The sequence below is a fragment of the Coregonus clupeaformis genome, unplaced genomic scaffold, assembly GCF_020615455.1.
Source record: "Coregonus clupeaformis isolate EN_2021a unplaced genomic scaffold, ASM2061545v1 scaf0329, whole genome shotgun sequence".
NCBI lineage: Eukaryota > Metazoa > Chordata > Actinopteri > Salmoniformes > Salmonidae > Coregonus > Coregonus clupeaformis.
Genome location: NW_025533784.1, coordinates 11,592 through 30,366, shown reverse-complemented (window position 1 = coordinate 30,366; position 18,775 = coordinate 11,592). Strand labels below are relative to the sequence as shown.

The following is an 18,775-nucleotide window of genomic DNA, read 5'->3' as shown; positions in this document are numbered from 1 at the left end:
CACAAAGTCATACACACAGTGTTTTGTTCATGAATAATGTTGTATATTTAGAGTCTACTCATGAGTGGATGGTATTGTTAAGATGCAATTGTAATTGTACTTTTTAGGATGATATTAACATTCTGAATTCAACATGTGGTTACTAGCTAGCTAAGGTATTGTATGTGTGAACGATGGCTAGCTCCTCGACTGATCCCAGTCCTTTGTATTGTGCGTCTATGTTGTAGAAAGAGGCGACAATGAGCAGAACATATTTGTGCTCTACAAATGTTTTGTATTTTCTTTTGGATGCAGGTATGTGGTTTTATCTATGTAAAATGTATGTTATGTGTTGATACATTATAAGGAGAGATTGTACTCATTTTTGTATTCTAAAAATAATTTTGATGCACTATGAGAGAAAGAGGCGACAATGGGCAGAACATATTTGTGCTCTATAAATGTTTTGTATTTTCTTTTGGATGCAGAGAGAATTCTGATTCATTAAAACAGCCTGATCTCCGAAGTCCACGTCTATAGTCCCAATCAATCACACACAACGCAGAGATACAGCCGTGCAGTACAGTGCCGGTTACATTAGCTCTCTGTGTATGCTTTATTATGGACAGACTTCTCCCCATTTTAGCCACTGTTGTATCAATATGTTTTGACCGTGACAGTTTACAATCCAGGGTTACTCCAAACAGTTTAGTCACCTCAACTTGCTCAATTTCCACATTATTCATTACGAGATGTAGTTGAGGTTTAGGGTTTAGTGAATGATTTGTCTCAAATACAATGCTTTTAGCTTGGGAAATATTTAGGACTATATTTCAGCCCCATTCACCAAAGACCGCTGCCTTGCACTGGGCTTACGGTGTGTGACGTGCCTCCACTGGGATGCAGGATCGTTAACCGTGGCATCCGCCAGCTCCTCATTAAGCGTCCTTGGTCCTTTATTCTCTGAGAGGAGAGGGGTGGGAGGGGAGGTCGGGGTAGGATGGGGAGGGCAGGTGAGATGGGAGGGGAGAGGTAACTTCACTAGGGAGCAGTCTCTGCAGGGCAGCTCTGGCCAGTCATTCAGAGAGTGGCAACATGGTGGTGAGGCAGTGGCACAACGACCAGGCTGAGGAGTAGAAAAGGAAAAGGTGTTAGAGTGGGACCTATCCAGGATACGCTGCAATGTCTCAATTTGGTTATATGTCTGAGCTGGACATCCAGCTCAGACATATATTCCTCAGTAAGCTGACAGTTTCCACATTGGAAATTTGGCCTGACAATATTATCCCGGAACTGTGAAAAGTAGGTGCAGCTCCTACATGGGATGAAACGTTCACCATAGTCTCTGAAGGTGGTTGCTGCCAATCTGGAAAAAGTCAGTTTCCCCGTTTGGCAGAAAGAGACATTGGCAATTTCTGTGTTCTCTGCTCAAATTAAGACATTTGCAATTTCTGTGTTCTCTGCTCACATTTAGAGAAGCCTGGCCTGACATTCAATAGGCTACTGACAGGCAGTAACATCTGAAAGGTGTATATTGTGATAGAATACCTGTGTACGCTACAGAAATACATTTACGAATATCTATATTTGTTTTTGCCACGTTTATTCTATTACAGACAGCTTAATGCATACTTTCATCATGTTATGTAAGATAAACATAAAATACTGTACCCACAAAAACAAAATACAAACATACATACATGTAATTCTGTCCTTAAATACTGAATAATTCTATTCATTCCTATGTAGCACTGCTTTTCTGAGGAGTGCCAATATGGCGGACCGGTGGCTGCAAAGCCTCTCATTGGCCAAAACGTAGCAGGCGTATTCTAGGGTTTATATACATCATTGGGCAACACCCAGGACTGCGCCTCACATTTAACTGCCACTAACGATAAAAGTAATGTAATTGATGGGGGAAACAAAAAACAATCTTGCAAATACAGTTTTTTGAATTTTATTAACTTTTGAAATATCAGTACATTATCCAATGCAATATCATATTAAAGAAGGGCGGAATTAGCTTTAAAAACAAAGATAACAACCAAAGGAAAATTCAAGTACTGCATAACAAATGTATCACTTTTAAAGTGCATAGCATTGTCAACATTGAAATGATGCTTGTTAAATTTGTTTAAAAATGTATTTTGATAGTCAAGTCAACAGGTTTCATTGTAGAGACAACGTCAATAGCATTGGTCCATAAAAACTTCAGATCAAGTTGGCTATAGATGTAGCCTCAGAGTACAAAATAGGATTTCACACATACCATATTAGAGAAACGCACATTTTGACCAATAAATACAGTAATTAATAAAAATAAAAATGTGATTAAACATTGACAAACCAATCTGAATAAGATCTTTTTTGTTGAGTGGCAATACAATCAACATGTGAACATTTATTTGGTAAAAATCGATGACTGCTCTTTTACCCTGCAATAATCAATGCTTGCAGTCATTATGAATAAAGCAGAAGCAACATGTCGATGAACTTTTGTTCCCAATTCAAAACTGTTTGAAATAGCCTCAGAGGTATGTAAATTAAATACATTTAGTACATTCACAAACAGGAAATATTTCAGAATAATATGCATGTGGAACTTACATTAAAATATAGCCATCAAGCCATACACAACAAACATTGCTCAAATAATATACATGTTGTCCTTTGAGATAAGATATGGATAAATAGAAAATACAAACACAGTATGTACTTCAGGACCACAGAGAACGTTTTCAGCAGTCATCTCGTACAAAGACAGTATCCTAAGCCTTCTTGTGTCTCATCCCATTAGTTTACAGGGTGTAACACACACGGGCCTTATTCAGGAGGGCACAATGTTACAGACAATTCAGATATATATTGTGTAGAACAGACATTCTTCTTTGTCACCGAGAATACGCAATGGTGTAAGTTCTACACAATAGATATCTGGAACATGCTGAAATATATATCATACCCTTCTGAAAAACACCTGACTGCAGCCTTCCCCTGGAGGTGGGGATGAGTGAGCTAACATTACAACCCAAAACACAACCATTTTAACAAACAAAGAGCAGTGCATCCAGGCTAAATCAGCAAGCAGTCCAGAGCAGGGCCAGACTAGTGGTGGCTAGACCCAGGCATGCAGAGGGAGGAAGAAGTAGGTCTCCTTATGAGGAAGCCCTTCAGCTGGAAATCTCTGCACTGTTGTTACGTTTCCCATATCTGTAGTGGATGCTGAGGAGGACTAAGCCCAGGCAGAAGCAGACGGAGCCCACTGTGATGTAAGCGATGCCCAGGAAGGGGTTCTTGCCGCCCATCCAGGAGATGGTGCTCAGGATCATGCGCTTCCTCCCATTGAAGCTCCGCACGGGGTAATCTGAGTTCACATGGTTAAAAGGAAATGACAGCAGCAGCATCTGGACATGAAGATTTTAAAGATAATTGTATATATCCTATGTAGACGTTGTGAATGGTAAAAGAGAATAAAGATTCAGTACAGTAAGCATTGTACTGGACATAGGTTGATTTATTGTAATTATAGCTAAATGGAGTAAGTTTATAACTGAACACAAACTCATATGCCTCTATGTATGGCGCAGTGGTCTAAGGCACTACATCGCAGTGCTAACTGTGCCACTAGAGATCCTGGTTCGAATCCAGGCTCTGTCGCAGCTGGCCGCGACCGGGAGACTCATGGGCGGCGCACAATTGGCCCAGCGTCGTCCAGGGTAGGGGAGGGAATGGCCGGCAGGGATGTAGCTCAGTTGATAGAGCATGGCGTTTGCAACGCCAGGGTTGTGGGTTTGATTCCCACGGGGGGCCAGTATAAAAATAAAAAAATGATTCACTAACTGTAAGTCGCTCTGGATAAGAGCGTCTGCTAAATGACTAAAATGTAAATGTAAATGTATCCTATCTGCAATGTTCTCTCAATACAAACATATACAGTACCAGTCAAAAGTTTGGACACACCTACTCATTCAAGAGTTTCTTTATTTTTACTATTTTCTACATTGTAGAATAAATTGTGAAGTCAGCAAAACTATGAAATAACACATATGGAATCATGTAGTAGCCAAAAAAAAGTGTTAAACAAATCAAAATATATATTTGATATTCTTCAAAGTAGCCACCCTTTGCCTTGATCACACTCTTGGCATTCTCTCAACCAGCTTCACCTGGAATGCTTTTCCAACAGTCTTGAAGGAGTTCCCACATATGCTGAGCACTTGTTGGCTGCTTTTTCTTCACTCTGCGGTCCAACTCATCCCAAACCATCTCAATTGGGTTGAGGTCGGGGGATTGTGGAGGCCAGGTCATCTGATGCAGCACTCAATCACTCTCCTTCTTGTTGAAAAACAAATGGTAATCCCACTAAGCCCAACCAGATGGGATGGCGTATCACTGCAGAATGCTGTGGTAGCCATGCTGGTTAAGTGTGCCTTGAATTCTAAATAGATCACAGACAGTGTCACCAGGAAAGCACCCCCACAACATAACACCTCCTCCTCCATGCTTTACGGTGGGAAATACACATGCGGAGATCATCCGTTCACCCACACTGCGTCTCACAAAGACAACAGTCAAACTAAAAATCTAAAATTTGGACTCTAGACCAAAGGACACATTTCCACCGGTCTAATGTCCATTGCTCGTGTTTCTTGGCCCAAGCAGGTCTCTTCTTCTTATTGGTGTCCTTTAGTATTGGTTTCTTTGCAGCAATTCGACCATGAAGGCCTGATTCACACAGTCCCCTCTGAACAGTTGATGTTGAGATGTGTCTGTGACTTGAACTCTGAAGCATTTATTTGGGCTGCAATTTCTGAGGCTGGTAACTAATGCACTTATCCTCAGCAGCAGAAGTAACTCTGGGTCTTCCATTCCTGTGGTGTTCCTCATGAGAGCCAGTTTCATCATAGCACTTGATGGTTTTCGTGACAGCACTTGAAGAAACTTTCAAAGTTCTTGAAATGTTCTGTATTGACTGAACTTTTTGTCTTAAAGTAATTATGGATTGTCGTTTCTCTTCGCTTATTTGAGCTGTTCTTGCCATAATATGGACTTAGTCTTTTACCAAATAGGGCTATCTTCTGTATACCACCCCTACCTTGTCACAACACAACTGATTGGCTCAAACACATTAAGGAGGAAAGAAATGCCACAAATTAACTTTTAGGAAGGCACACCTGTTAATTGAAATGCATTCCAGGTGACTACCTCATGAAGCTGGTTATTTGAAGAATCTCAAATATATTTTGATTTGTTTAACACTTTTTTGCTTACTACACGATTCCATGTGTTATTTCATCGTTTTGATGTCTTCACTATTATTCTACAATGTAAAAAATAGTAAAAATAAAGAAAAACCCTTGAATGAGTAGGTGTGTCCAAACTTTTGACTGGTAGTGTATGCCTACCATGAATCTATATGGATTGCGGTCTTTCTCAAAAGGATACTGTAGGTGACCTCCAGGATGTATTCCCCTCGGGGAAGAGTGGGGGTCAAGTTGTTGGCCTTCTTCTGGATGATGCGGTACAGCTTGCGGAAGGTGGGCAGGGCAGCTGTCCTCATCCACACAATGAAATCCTCATTGATGAAGCCATTGTTGTCAGAGTCCGATGGGTCCAGCTCATAGACAGCTTTTCTCCAGTTCACAGGTTTGCTTGTGCCTGAAGGAGGAAAAAGGCCTAGTCAGTCATGATCATTTGATTATTACAAGGTAGTCGTGTCATTTTGCATGGTATGCAAATCACCTTGGAAAACTACAGTGAGGTTGTTGTTGTTTCCACTGGGGTTCCTGAATTTGACATGCTTGTCCGTCCACCATGCAATACCCTTCTTCACCAGAGGAATCGCCGTTCTGGAGCCATTGGGGTCAATGTAATACAGCTCCAGAGTGTCTGATGAGGAGATATACATGGCAGTCAATAGCAAGCCCGGTCTCTGAAATAGTGGACCAACACTGACGCTTTAATGGCAAGCTAGAGTAAATCCACTCCAAAAACTCTATTCAAGGGCTGGTCCAAATAGGCAGACGTGTATCTACAGTGCATTCGGAAAGTATTCAGACCCCTTCCCTTTTCCCACATTTTGTTACGTTACAGCCTTATTCTAAAATTGATAATTATTTCCCCCCCCTCAATCTACACACAATACTCCATAATGACAAAGTGAAAACAGGTAGAGAAATGTTTGCTAATGTATTACAAATAAAAAACTGAAATACCTTATTTACATAAGTATTCAGACCCTTTGCTATGAGACTCAAAATTGAGCTCAGGTGCATCCTGTTTCCATTGATCATCCTTGATGTTTCTACAACTTGTGGTAAATTCAATTGATTGGTCATGATTTGGAAAGGAACACACCTGTCTATATAAAGGTCCCACAGTTGACAGTACATGTCAGAGCAAAAACCAAGCCATAAGGTCGAAGGAATTGTCCATAGAGCTCAGAGACAGGATTGTGTCGAGGCACAGATCTGGGGAAGGGTACCAAAACATTTCTGCAGCATTGAAGGTCCCAACAACACAGTGGCCTCAATCATTCTTAAATGGAAGAAGTTTGGAACCACCAAGACTCTTCCTAGAGCTGGCCGCCCAGCCAAACTGAGCAATCAGGGGAGAAGGGCCTTGGTCAGGGAGGTGACCAAGAACCTGATTTAACAAAATGTGGAAAAAGTCCAGAGGTGTGAATACTTTCCGAATGCACTGTAAATAGTGTTGTGTAAGTTTGTGGTTGAGCATTTGTTTGTGCAGTAATGTTACTAAGACTGCGGCACAGAAAATGGAAAAACTTTTTGCTAAGTGAACATTTTGCCCTCAAATCTTACCATTGAAGAGGCTATTGGCGATAGCACCACATGGAGCGATTGGCTTGTTGTCACTGCTGCGGTACGGCTCACATTCCTTGCTGGGGCTCTGTAAAGAGTGCCAAGATGTTTCAGTGCAGCATACAAATTATGAGATGTTTAAATCTAACAATTAGGCCTATATCTATTCAATATATAATGTGATACTTGATAGTAGAGAGGGCATAGGCTACATCTAAGTGCATGTTACGGATACAGGTATCCTGTATGTGTTTTTCCTCTCCTTCTGCCCTAATCACAGGTGTCCTTTGTGTTCCTGATTGGTGTTCGTTGGGGTGTCCAACCTGTCCGACATCCGTTCGTCTGCTGATTGCTGAGGTGGACCAATCAGTGGACATTCCTCTGCATTGCACCACCTGTTTCTGGTTTTTCACTCACATCACATTGTTTTAAAAGCTAGTCAGTTGTGTTTGCTGACAGAGAGACTCTTTTCATTTGTGAGTATGGATACTGTGGTGTCCTGTTTTTTGTGTACTCACTCATTTGCTGTTTACTCTATATGGTAACTATGTTGTGTGTTCCTGGGAAAAGGGGGATTTAGCAAGTTGCCCTTGGGCATACATTACCCGTAGGAAAAACATTGTCTAAAAACACTAGTTAGACCTGAGCGGACCACCCACTGTATTTTTGTATGGTTAGCAGTAGCTTAGCGGTTCTTGAGGCAGGCAAGATCAGTTTAGGGGTTTTTGACATTATTGTTTCATTCCTTGGGTCCTGCTCAGCCCCTTTTCCCAAACCTTTACCGTGTGTTCATAATAAACATTTTGTGTTGACGGTAGCTTATGGTTGTCGGTGTATTTTTGTTCTCACTGTTTCCGTGTCACTATTCTAATTTGCATGAGTTATGTTACGGGTCTCTTTTCCATCCACCCTAGACTTTTAAAGCCACAGGGTTCGTAACAGTGCACCTGTAACATACCTGTAGAGAAGTCTTATCTCCGTTTAACTGGCTGTCATCTCTTGACTTCACATAGCGTCTGTGATTCTGATAAAAGTTTGACAATCCGTAGTACATGAAAACGTTGCTCTGTAGGGGAAGAATTTCAGATCAATGAGTCATGAATTAGATTAGTTATTCATCGGATGAGAGAATAGGCCTTCATAAGACAATGCAACAATGCAGCAACTCCAAGATGAAAGGGCAGGGGGTTGAGTGTCTAAATAAGGATTTCCTTCACATAATAACATCCTCCTGAAAAAGCTATTTGAGTGCATAATAAATAACATTCAGGGCAATGGTTTAAAATAGTAATGATCGATTCTGAAGACACAGGGGCCGACCATTAAGTGTTTCTAAATAGAGCAGATAAAGAGTAGTTAATGGACACTAAACGGAAGTATGCCTCCAGTCCAGTTATTACTGATCGACTTGCCTACACTTTTAATTGTGATTATACAGTACTTTGAGAACCCCAAAGGGAAAATAAGGCTGTAGGTTATGTTCAGCTTACCTCAAATGGTTGATCCAGAGCGAAGGGTACAGAGCAGGTACATGACTTTGTGCTGTTCCAGCTGTAGCTTTGAGAACAGTTGTAGCACGGACTTGACATGTCAACACCAGTGTAATCGATCTGTAAATTAGGGAGATGATCAATAACACAGCGACAATTTAGCTAGCAATTACACTCAAAGCAAACAATAACTGAAAGATAGTTAGCTAGCCAACAGAGTTAACCCATACACAATCAAAATGAATTGACTATGCTATGGTATCTATACTTTATGGTTTGTTAGCTAACGTTACCGCGAACTCTTTGATGTTGTTTGATGTCACGAAAAGCCCAACGCCGATGGGGATGAAGATGAGACCAATGACAAAGAAAGCAGGAAGAACAGCGCCTGCTGTCAAAATAGGTTGCCACGCGGGCAGTCTTTGCTGTTTGAACGCAGTGTTGTCCGGCTTTTTATTTGTCATAGTTCCTGCGCCTCCATGGCCCGTAGCACCAGGCTGGTGTCCGTACTCTTCCTTAGCGTTGTAGTTAGACGCCATCATGGCTGCAGTTCTCGTCGAGCAAAATAATCCTCACTGTCAACAACACAGTGACAGCTGGCTATGTCGTGAGAACTTTAGTGTCTAAGTGAATCAACACGTTATCTTCTCGTTAATGTTAAATGTAATCATTTCAAAAATACAAACATTGTGTATTTACTTTGGAGGGAATTTCGAGCTACAGTGTGAGCGAAAGTAGACAGCTATAAAACGAATCAGGAAGCTCCTATTAAGCCAATGGTGTTGCAGTCCGTAGCACGTGATAAGGTGAGGAGCACGCCCCTTTGACTCTCTAAAAAATACAGTTGTGGGGCCATAGAAATTAATCAGAATATTTTTTTTTATTATATATATATCTTTCTGTGTATTTTTGTATAGGATGTATTCATCATTAAAGCTGCAATATGTAACTTTTTGGGCGACGACAAATTCATATAGAAATGTGAGTTATAAACCTGTCATTCTCATTGAAAGCAAGAAGGAGGAAGTGGGAATTCCTGCATTTGCAGGAACCCCTCTTTATACTTCTATTGGTAAATGTTTAAAGGACAGGCGGGAGGCAGGGGTGCTCCAGTCAGTGGTGACCTGTCATTCAGGGCAGCTGGGGCTTCAGCTCCTAAAAAAATTATATATATATATTATACACCCCAAAAATTGGCCTGTTTTGCATGTTATTCTGGCATTGATTCGTGTCACATATCAGTTTGCAAACAATGTAAAACAAAAAATTATGTGAGTTAATAAAGTCGCATACGAACATGGTCTCTTTCTTGAGTAAGGCAGCTCCAAAACGCAGGCGTTTCAACCTAGCTTAGTGCTTTCTGTGGTGGAGGGGCAGCCAGCGGAAAATACAGAGCGTAGGCAAAGATGTTCTCATTGTTCTATCTGTGGTGTAGGCGTTTGTAATCTTCTCTAGTTGCGCTGTGATTGGCTCAGTGTTCTGTCACTCATGGGGACACTATGTCACTGCAGAAAAATACAGAGAGCTAGAGGGGTGGCAGTTCAAGCCCCCTTGGGTGCTGCCATAGATTTACAGTAGAAGTGCCCGTCCAAGAAGGCTCAAGGTCATTGGCCGCAGATTAAATGACATAAAATCACGTTATATCTACCATAGCTTTGATTGGACTGATCATGTCAACATCATACTTTCAAGATCTTAGCTAGCAAGCAGTCATCATCATGAATCATGTGGACAATCTACTGGCAAATCCTTTTCAATCCTTGTCATATGAAGATAAATTATAGATCAAATATATTGGTGCACATCGGCCATTGGACATAAAAGACGGAAATTGCAAATTCAACAATGAGTGGTTTGGAAGGAATCAGTGGCTAACTGCGAGCTTGGCAAAGCAATCACTATTTAGCTTCCCCTGCCTCCTATTCGGTGGAGAGGGTTTGTGGTCCAAGTCTGGGTATAAGGATTTAATACATCTGTATGAAAGGGTCTCTTTTCCAAGCTTAAAGCAAACATTCACACGCAACACCATGGGCCAGAAAAGGTTGAATACATTGGCCATGCTGTCAATCCAGCATGACTTCATCCAGAGAATGCCAGACTTTGATGACAAAGTTTGATGACAACGTATGCCCATAAGAAAGACCACTGCGCCACCTTCTTGTTCAAGTGAGCACAGCACAACAAGGTTAGTCCAAAAATGTATTGTATGCTGCTGCATAAATTATGTAATATGCCAGGGAGATATGTATACTGTAGCTAAGAAAGTAATACTAAGTGTATGTTGTGTAGTAAGCTGTTAGTAACCCATGTGTCTCACCCTAAGAATTTGGTCCCGCTCCCCCTTAGAACTTAGCCTACTGTTCTGACTTGGTGGTGCACATGTAGCCTTTAGCCTGTTTTAGAGAATTGTCATCATAGAATATTGTAAGCGCTTTCATTGTCTGCTTATATGCCCCCTTTATTTATCTTACGGTTCTGACTTGGTGTACAGGGAGAATACTGTAAGAACGGCCCATGTTCTGAATTCTGTCGCTGCCCTTTTCAAAAGTGCTGAACAAATAGGCATATGGACTACATCCGTCTTAGCTCGCTCATTAATGTCTTAATCAAAATTACGGCTTGACTCTTATCCACTCATCGTTCCCTTAAGCCATAGTTATTGCTTATATAGGTCTATGTCATTAGTATCTTATTAATAATTTTAGATATTGGAATTATGCATTTCATTGTTTTGCTTACTTTGTGTATTATAATTAGCTCATGTGCTTTTCTCCACGAGGAGGGGATACTATATAATGTTGTTGGGCATGTAACCATGTTGCCAGTGACAGTCTCTTCCTAATTTCCCCCAAAATAATTTTAAAAAAAGATCAGTAATAGACCAATGTAATTACAGTTGATATTGCAAGGGTTGTTTTGTTTGCGCGGCGCGCTGTCTGTGTGTCGGTATATTGTCTTTAAAAGTGGAACCTCGTGATTCTATTTTCCTTCCTTTTTAGACCACATAGGCCTTATAAAATACTTTAAATGGTAGGCTAACCGCGTCTCTCTCGTCTCTCTCTCTCTCTTTGGTGATTTAAGAAGAAGAGTAAAGTTAAGGCCTCAACATCTTGCTGATTCTATCTGAATTAACATCTATCTGAATTTCAGTCGGTGTCCATTTTGAAAGTGTGGAACAAATAGGCCTACCTCGTCGCAGCTCGTTTGCTTGCACTTTCTTATACTTAGAGCTAAGTGTTAATGATGAAGAACAAACATAATGAATTTACTGAAAATAAATGTAATAATGTTTCTGTATGGTGTAGTATCTGAACATTCCAGAACTTGGCTCTGCTTGCGGAAACATCTGGAAAACATTACTATAGGGGCCCCCTAAAACAGAGGAGAGTCTGCTACAGTGGGGAAAAAAAGTATTTTAGTCAGCCACCAATTGTGCAAGTTCTCCCACTTAAAAAGATGAGAGAGGCCTGTAATTTTCATCATAGGTACACGTCAACTATGACAGACAAAATGAGGAAAAAAAATCCAGAAAATCACATTGTAGGATTTTTAATGAATTTATTTGCAAATTATGGTGGAAAATAAGTATTTGGTCAATAACAAAAGTTTCTTAATACTTTGTTATATACCCTTTGTTGGCAATGACACAGGTCAAACGTTTTCTGTAAGTCTTCACAAGGTTTTCACACACTGTTGCTGGTATTTTGGCCCATTCCTCCATGCAGATCTCCTCTAGAGCAGTGATGTTTTGGGGCTGTCGCTGGGCAACACTGACTTTCAACTCCCTCCAAAGATTTTCTATGGGGTTGAGATCTGGAGACTGGCTAGGCCACTCCAGGACCTTGAAATGCTTCTTACGAAGCCACTCCTTCGTTGCCCAGGCGGTGTGTTTGGGATCATTGTCATGCTGAAAGACCCAGCCACATTTCATCTTCAATGCCCTTGCTGATGGAAGGAGGTTTTCACTCAAAATCTCACGATACATGGCCCCATTCATTCTTTCCTTTACACGGATCAGTCGTCCTGGTCCCTTTGCAGAAAAACAGCCCCAAAGCATGATGTTTCCACCCCCATGCTTCACAGTAGGTATGGTGTTATTTGGATGCAACTCAGCATTCTTTGTCCTCCAAACACGACTAGTTGAGTTTTTACCAAAAAGTTCTATTTTGGTTTCATCTGACCATATGACATTCTCCCAATCCTCTTCTGGATCATCCAAATGCACTCTAGCAAACTTCAGACGGGCCTGGACATGTACTGGCTTAAGCAGGGGGACACGTCTTGCACTGCAGGATTTGAGTCCCTGGCGGCGTAGTGTGTTACTGATGGTAGGCTTTGTTACTTTGGTCCCAGCTCTCTGCAGGTCATTCACTAGGTCCCCCCGTGTGGTTCTGGGATTTTTGCTCACCGTTCTTGTGATCATTTCGACCCACGGGGTGAGATCTTGCGTGGAGCCCCAGATCGAGGGAGATTATCAGTGGTCTTGTATGTCTTCCATTTCCTAATAATTGCTCCCACAGTTGATTTCTTCAAACCAAGCTGCTTACCTATTGCAGATTCAGTCTTCCCAGCCTGGTGCAGGTCTACAATTTTGTTTCTGGTGTCCTTTGACAGCTCTTTGGTCTTGGCCATAGTGGAGTTTGGAGTGTGACTGTTTGAGGTTGTGGACAGGTGTCTTTTATACTGATAACAAGTTCAAACAGGTGCCATTAATACAGGTAACGAGTGGAGGACAGAGGAGCCTCTTAAAGAAGAAGTTACAGGTCTGTGAGAGCCAGAAATCTTGCTTGTTTGTAGGTGACCAAATACTTTTTTTCCACCATAATTTGCAAATAAATTCATTAAAAATCCTACAATGTGATTTTCTGGATTTTTTTCTTCTCAATTTGTCTGTCGTAGTTGACGTGTACCTATGATGAAAATTACAGGCCTCTCTCATCTTTTTAAGTGGGAGAACTTGCACAATTGGTGGCTGACTAAATACTTTTTTACCCCACTGTATGTATTTGAACAAAGGACGGAGAGAATAACAAATTAGAGATTGGGTCAGTTGTTCTCCGGACTTCTGCAGGAGTCTGTAAATTGATACTGTAATCTTTGATGTAATAAACCATTATAATCAAGGACAGTGTCAGCGGATTTCTTGTCATCACAGCATATCAGCATCGTTGTCTCGACACCACAGAATGGCGACGAGGATTTTTGGGACGTGTTGCGTCTCTCCAGCGTTCCATTCATGAGCTACGAAGTGACTCCCGCTCAAGACGCCGGCAGATAACGTGAGATTTCTCACAAACTTTGGGTGCTGGTCAGTTCGTGTGCTGTGTGTGTGCGTTGAGGAGATGTACCGTTTAAGAACTTGTGTGTGCACCTTGCTCTTATTTGCTGTGTGATGAGAATCCGTTCTAAATTTCTAAATTTGTTTGCGTTGGGAACAACGCAAACAGGGGGGAGTGTCTATAGGAATTGTTAACACTGGGCACACGGATATTTGGCTTGAATAAAATTAAAAGGAGTGTCCAGGGATAGCATGAAGGAATAAGGCCAGGAAATAAGGAAAAAGTATACTTTTAGGACGTCGCTGATTTAAGGAAGCCCTCAAACAAGGCGATCTTGGTTGATTTTTAAGGTCAGTTCTGGGAACTGGAGTTTGTGGAAGATACATTCCATTGTAAGTTACCTCTCGACATATAGTTGACGAGGTATGTGTTCGAAGTAACCTCTCATTGAATATCTGCAACTCGAGGTAGCAGAAATGTAGGAAGGAACAATGAGAAATAAGGAGCGACGGTAGCATGCTTAGTGTATTGTATGAACGGATGCATTCCTCTTGAATTGTGTGTGTGTGAGAGGCAGACAGTCTATGCGTGTGTGTAAAAGGGGAGGTCTCTGCTGTGTGTCGACTAAGGCTATGACAACAGGGGTTTTAGTTTTTTGTAAGGAAATATGTTAGTTAAGGTTAAAATCTTATGAGTCTCCATTAGAGAGAACGTTAATAATTGTTAACTATATATGAGCCCCTGGGAGGACGTTAGATGTAATGGATAAGAAAATAAGTCTACAGATTAGAGTAAAAGATGTGAAGATAGAGGAGAGAGAAAATAGATTGTGGTAAAGTTAAGAAACTTCGAAGTAGGATTTGTGTTTTCTGTTTTGTGTTAGTTTGTGCGTTTTGTTCAGTGTTACTGTTTGTCTGTGTTGGAAATAACGGAGGGACAGCTGGTCCGTCTGCTTTCTGTTGTTTAGCTTGGAGAGAGCTGCTTGGGAGAGCTCCTCTCGCTTTGAAATCGCACTGGTGAATGAGCTGCGCATGCGTGGGATTTTATGAGTTTAGAGTTACGTAGAGAAAATAAGCCACTCCCCTGCCTGCACTGAGCTGCTGTGACACGCAGACTTAGTGCAGCAGGGATGTGAAAAGGGGGGAGATTTTGAATACACACGGATAAAGTATTTTGTTTGATAAGTGGCTGTTGCTTAACTATGAAACTATTTGATTGAGATCTATTGAATTTATAAATGAGAGACATGTTGACAGATTAAAAATAAATAAAATAAAATGTTATTGCGCTATTTATAATATTCCTGAGTTAAGCTATTTGCTTACAGTGGGGGGAAAAAAGTATTTAGTCAGCCACCAATTGTGCAAGTTCTCCCACTTAAAAATCCAGAAAATCACATTGTAGGATTTTTTATGAATTTATTTGCAAATTATGGTGGAAAATAAGTATTTGGTCAATAACAAAAGTTTCTCAATACTTTGTTATATACCCTTTGTTGGCAATGACACAGGTCAAACGTTTTCTGTAAGTCTTCACAAGGTTTTCACACACTGTTGCTGGTATTTTGGCCCATTCCTCCATGCAGATCTCCTCTAGATCAGTGATGTTTTGGGGCTGTCGCTGGGCAACACAGACTTTCAACTCCCTCCAAAGATTTTCTATGGGGTTGAGATCTGGAGACTGGCTAGGCCACTCCAGGACCTTGAAATGCTTCTTACGAAGCCACTCCTTCGTTGCCCGGGCGGTGTGTTTGGGATCATTGTCATGCTGAAAGACCCAGCCACGTTTCATCTTCAATGCCCTTGCTGATGGAAGGAGGTTTTCACTCACAATCTCACGATACATGGCCCCATTCATTCTTTCCTTTACACAGATCAGTCGTCCTGGTCCCTTTGCAGAAAAACAGCCCCAAAGCATGATGTTTCCACCCCCATGCTTCACAGTAGGTATGGTGTTCTTTGGATGCAACTCAGCATTCTTTGTCCTCCAAACACGACGAGTTGAGTTTTTACCAAAAAGTTATATTTTGGTTTCATCTGACCATATGATATTCTCCCAATCCTCTTCTGGATCATCCAAATGCACTCTAGCAAACTTCAGACGGGCCTGGACATGTACTGGCTTAAGCAGGGGGACACGTCTGGCACTGCAGGATTTGAGTCCCTGGCGGCGTAGTGTGTTACTGATGGTAGGCTTTGTTACTTTGGTCCCAGCTCTCTGCAGGTCATTCACTAGGTCCCCCCGTGTGGTTCTGGGATTTTTGCTCACCGTTCTTGTGATCATTTTGACCCCACGGGGTGAGATCTTGCGTGGAGCCCCAGATCAAGGGAGATTATCAGTGGTCTTGTATGTCTTCCATTTCCTAATAATTGCTCCCACAGTTGATTTCTTCAAACCAAGCTGCTTACCTATTGCAGATTCAGTCTTCCCCAGCCTGGTGCAGGTCTACAATTTTGTTTCTGGTGTCATTTGACAGCTCTTTGGTCTTGGCCATAGTGGAGTTTGGAGTGTGACTGTTTGAGGTTGTGGACAGGTGTCTTTTATACTGATAACAAGTTCAAACAGGTGCCATTAATACAGGTAACGAGTGGAGGACAGAGGAGCCTCTTAAAGAAGAAGTTACAGGTCTGTGAGAGCCAGAAATCTTGCTTGTTTGTAGAGGACCAAATACTTATTTTCCACCATAATTTGCAAATAAATTCATTAAAAATCCTACAATGTGATTTTCTGGATTTTTTTTTCTCAATTTGTCTGTCATAGTTGACGTTTACCTATGATGAAAATTACAGGCCTCTCATCTTTTTAAGTGGGAGAACTTGCACAATTGGTGGCTGACTAAATACTTTTTTTCCCCACTGTATTTCTTAGCGCGAATGTGAACATAGGTATGCATAAATTACTAAATTGTTGTCTGTTTCCTTTGTTCTCCTGTCATGTGAGGGACGAGAAGGAGGAGACAGAGAGAAAGAGAGGAGGTGCTGACCAGTGCGTCATGCAACAGTGTGTGCTTGCTCCGGATCTAGTCCAATCAAGGCCAGTACTGTTCTGTTCACAAACTTACTTTCCCATACAGGATATTGTGTGTGCCTAGCATATTTCATGTTGTGACAACTGGCAACAGACTGATCAATTGATGTAATTAAGAATTGCACATTGGAGTTTATTGTGCATGGGTTGGTTTGATTAGAGTTGTGTTGGAAATCCAGCACTGACATTATTCTGTAAAATTAAGGTAATTGGGTGATTATTAAGCAATTGGTTTGTGGGTGCTGTAGTGTTTCTGGATTACAGGTCTTTATTTTTTGGATTGCTCTGAAGTTGACTACTTTCCTTTACTTTTCCTGATCGGATGTGGTAAGATTGCCACTAGTCAATAATTTGGTAAAATAAAAAAAAATAAAAAAAAATAAAAAAATAAAAAAGATTAATTGATTATTTTAATTTTAAAAAATAAAAAAATAAAAAGGAGGGAAACATAAGCTACATAGTCTAAAGTATTTTTTGGTTGACAAATTAATTGGTTTAAAATAATAATAATAATAAAATAATTCACAATAAAGGAATATAAAAGAGTTGTTACAATGGGGAAAAAGGACATCAAAACTATGAAAGTAATTACTCCTGTTGATGTAGTACAAAATAGTAATCCTCTAGTTAATGGTATTGCAAGGTTATCTGGAAAATGGAATAAACGTTGGCCTGACATTGAACATCCATGGCCAGTGGAAGGGACTCTTAACCCAGACGTCATCAAGATAATGAAAGTGCTTGTATCCACATATAAGGCAGATCAAAAGAAAGGGAAAAAAGGGGAACAACGTAAAGAAAAGAGACAAAGAGAGCTGGGTGTTCTTAAGCTGTTTGAAAATGAAGGACAAAAACTGATAAAAGATACCAAAGATAAAAGAAACAGAGGTATAGAGAAAATGGCAAAAGAGGTGAAGGTGACAGAAAAACTAATGTCAGAAGTCAATACACCTTTCTCACATACGGATTCAGCAAAAAGACCCCCACCTTACGAGGAAGAAGTAGAGTTTAAGGACTTCTATCCTCAGCTTCCAGTGATCATTCAGGAGGGTGATTATTGCATCAGAGATGAAGATGAACGAATAATAGAGAGAGGACAAGCAGAAATGACCATAAAGATGAATCCAAACTCCAAAAGTAAGAAGAAAACGAGATGTCTGGAAACTAAGGGTGGTGTGAGGTTCAGGAGGATGGAACTTGAAGATGATGATGATGATGATGATCAGAGTGATTCAGAAGAGATCATGGGTGGATATGACCCTGTGATCAGACGGAGGTTGGCCAGAGCGGAAAGAAGGGGTGATGGAAGTTGGAAGAAGAAGAATACAAGAGATTCGAGTTCTAATGAAAGTGAAGATGAAGACAGTGATAAATATTTGGAGATTAAAGGTGCTTCATATTCAAGAGGATTTTATCCTACAATGACTAGCACAGAAGACATAGAAAAATATATAGATTGATGCATATCATGCTTGGATAAGGCCAATAATTTAGAAGAAGTAAGAGAACTGGAAGAACAACTCAAGAAGCTGAAGATACAGAAGAAAAAAACTGCTGAAAAAAGGATCCCAAGAATTGGAGAAGAGGTATACATTGAGGCCAAGACAAGGGAGCACAAGTAAGAAGATGATGCCAGTGATAATTCGAGGACAGAACCTGGAGTATAAGCCTTTGCAGAATACCGATATGTCAGATATACTTGAGAAGCTGCCTACTCTTCAAGATGGAGCATATCCTTGCATTTCAAAATTGGAAGAAATTACGGTGGGAACACAGTCTGCCATAGGAGACATTAAGAGACTTTTGGCTAATCTCCTTGGGATTCCAGGAATGGAAGACAATTTTCAGAGAGCTGGACTTCATCAATATGTGGGGACTGTGGTGAATGATCCTGAATTGTTGGCTGCATATAGAAATCGGCTGTGGAGAGCACTGAAAGATACGTTTCCAACAAATGTGCATCCTGACAACATTCTGATTGACCCACTAGGACAACAAGAAAATCAGAGAGCCTATGTGTCAAGAGTTCATCAAGTGTGGAGAAATATTACCGGAAATGATCCAGATGTGAGTCAAATTGAGCAGTCACTTTTGAGAGCTAAACTGCAGATGGGACTGCCCTCACCAGTAAGGAGCAAACTGGCAGAGGTGGTTGGACTTGGAAGCATGACAAAAGGTG

At 40.9% G+C, this 18,775-nt stretch overlaps 1 protein-coding gene across 1 annotated transcript; it reads right to left on the bottom strand.

Annotated features, from left to right (window-relative positions):
• Window positions 1-1,920: 1,920 nt before the first annotated feature.
• LOC121539151 (cell cycle control protein 50A-like) lies at window positions 1,921-9,050 on the bottom strand. Its single transcript, XM_041847436.2, has 7 exons — window positions 8,584-9,050; window positions 8,291-8,410; window positions 7,759-7,866; window positions 6,801-6,888; window positions 5,722-5,868; window positions 5,425-5,637; window positions 1,921-3,343 (listed from the first exon to the last, which is right to left on the bottom strand). Exons 1-7 carry the CDS (start codon window positions 8,830-8,832, stop codon window positions 3,150-3,152), a joined length of 1,119 nt encoding a protein of 372 aa, XP_041703370.1. The 5' UTR covers window positions 8,833-9,050; the 3' UTR covers window positions 1,921-3,149.
• Between the last annotated feature and the right edge of the window lie 9,725 nt (window positions 9,051-18,775).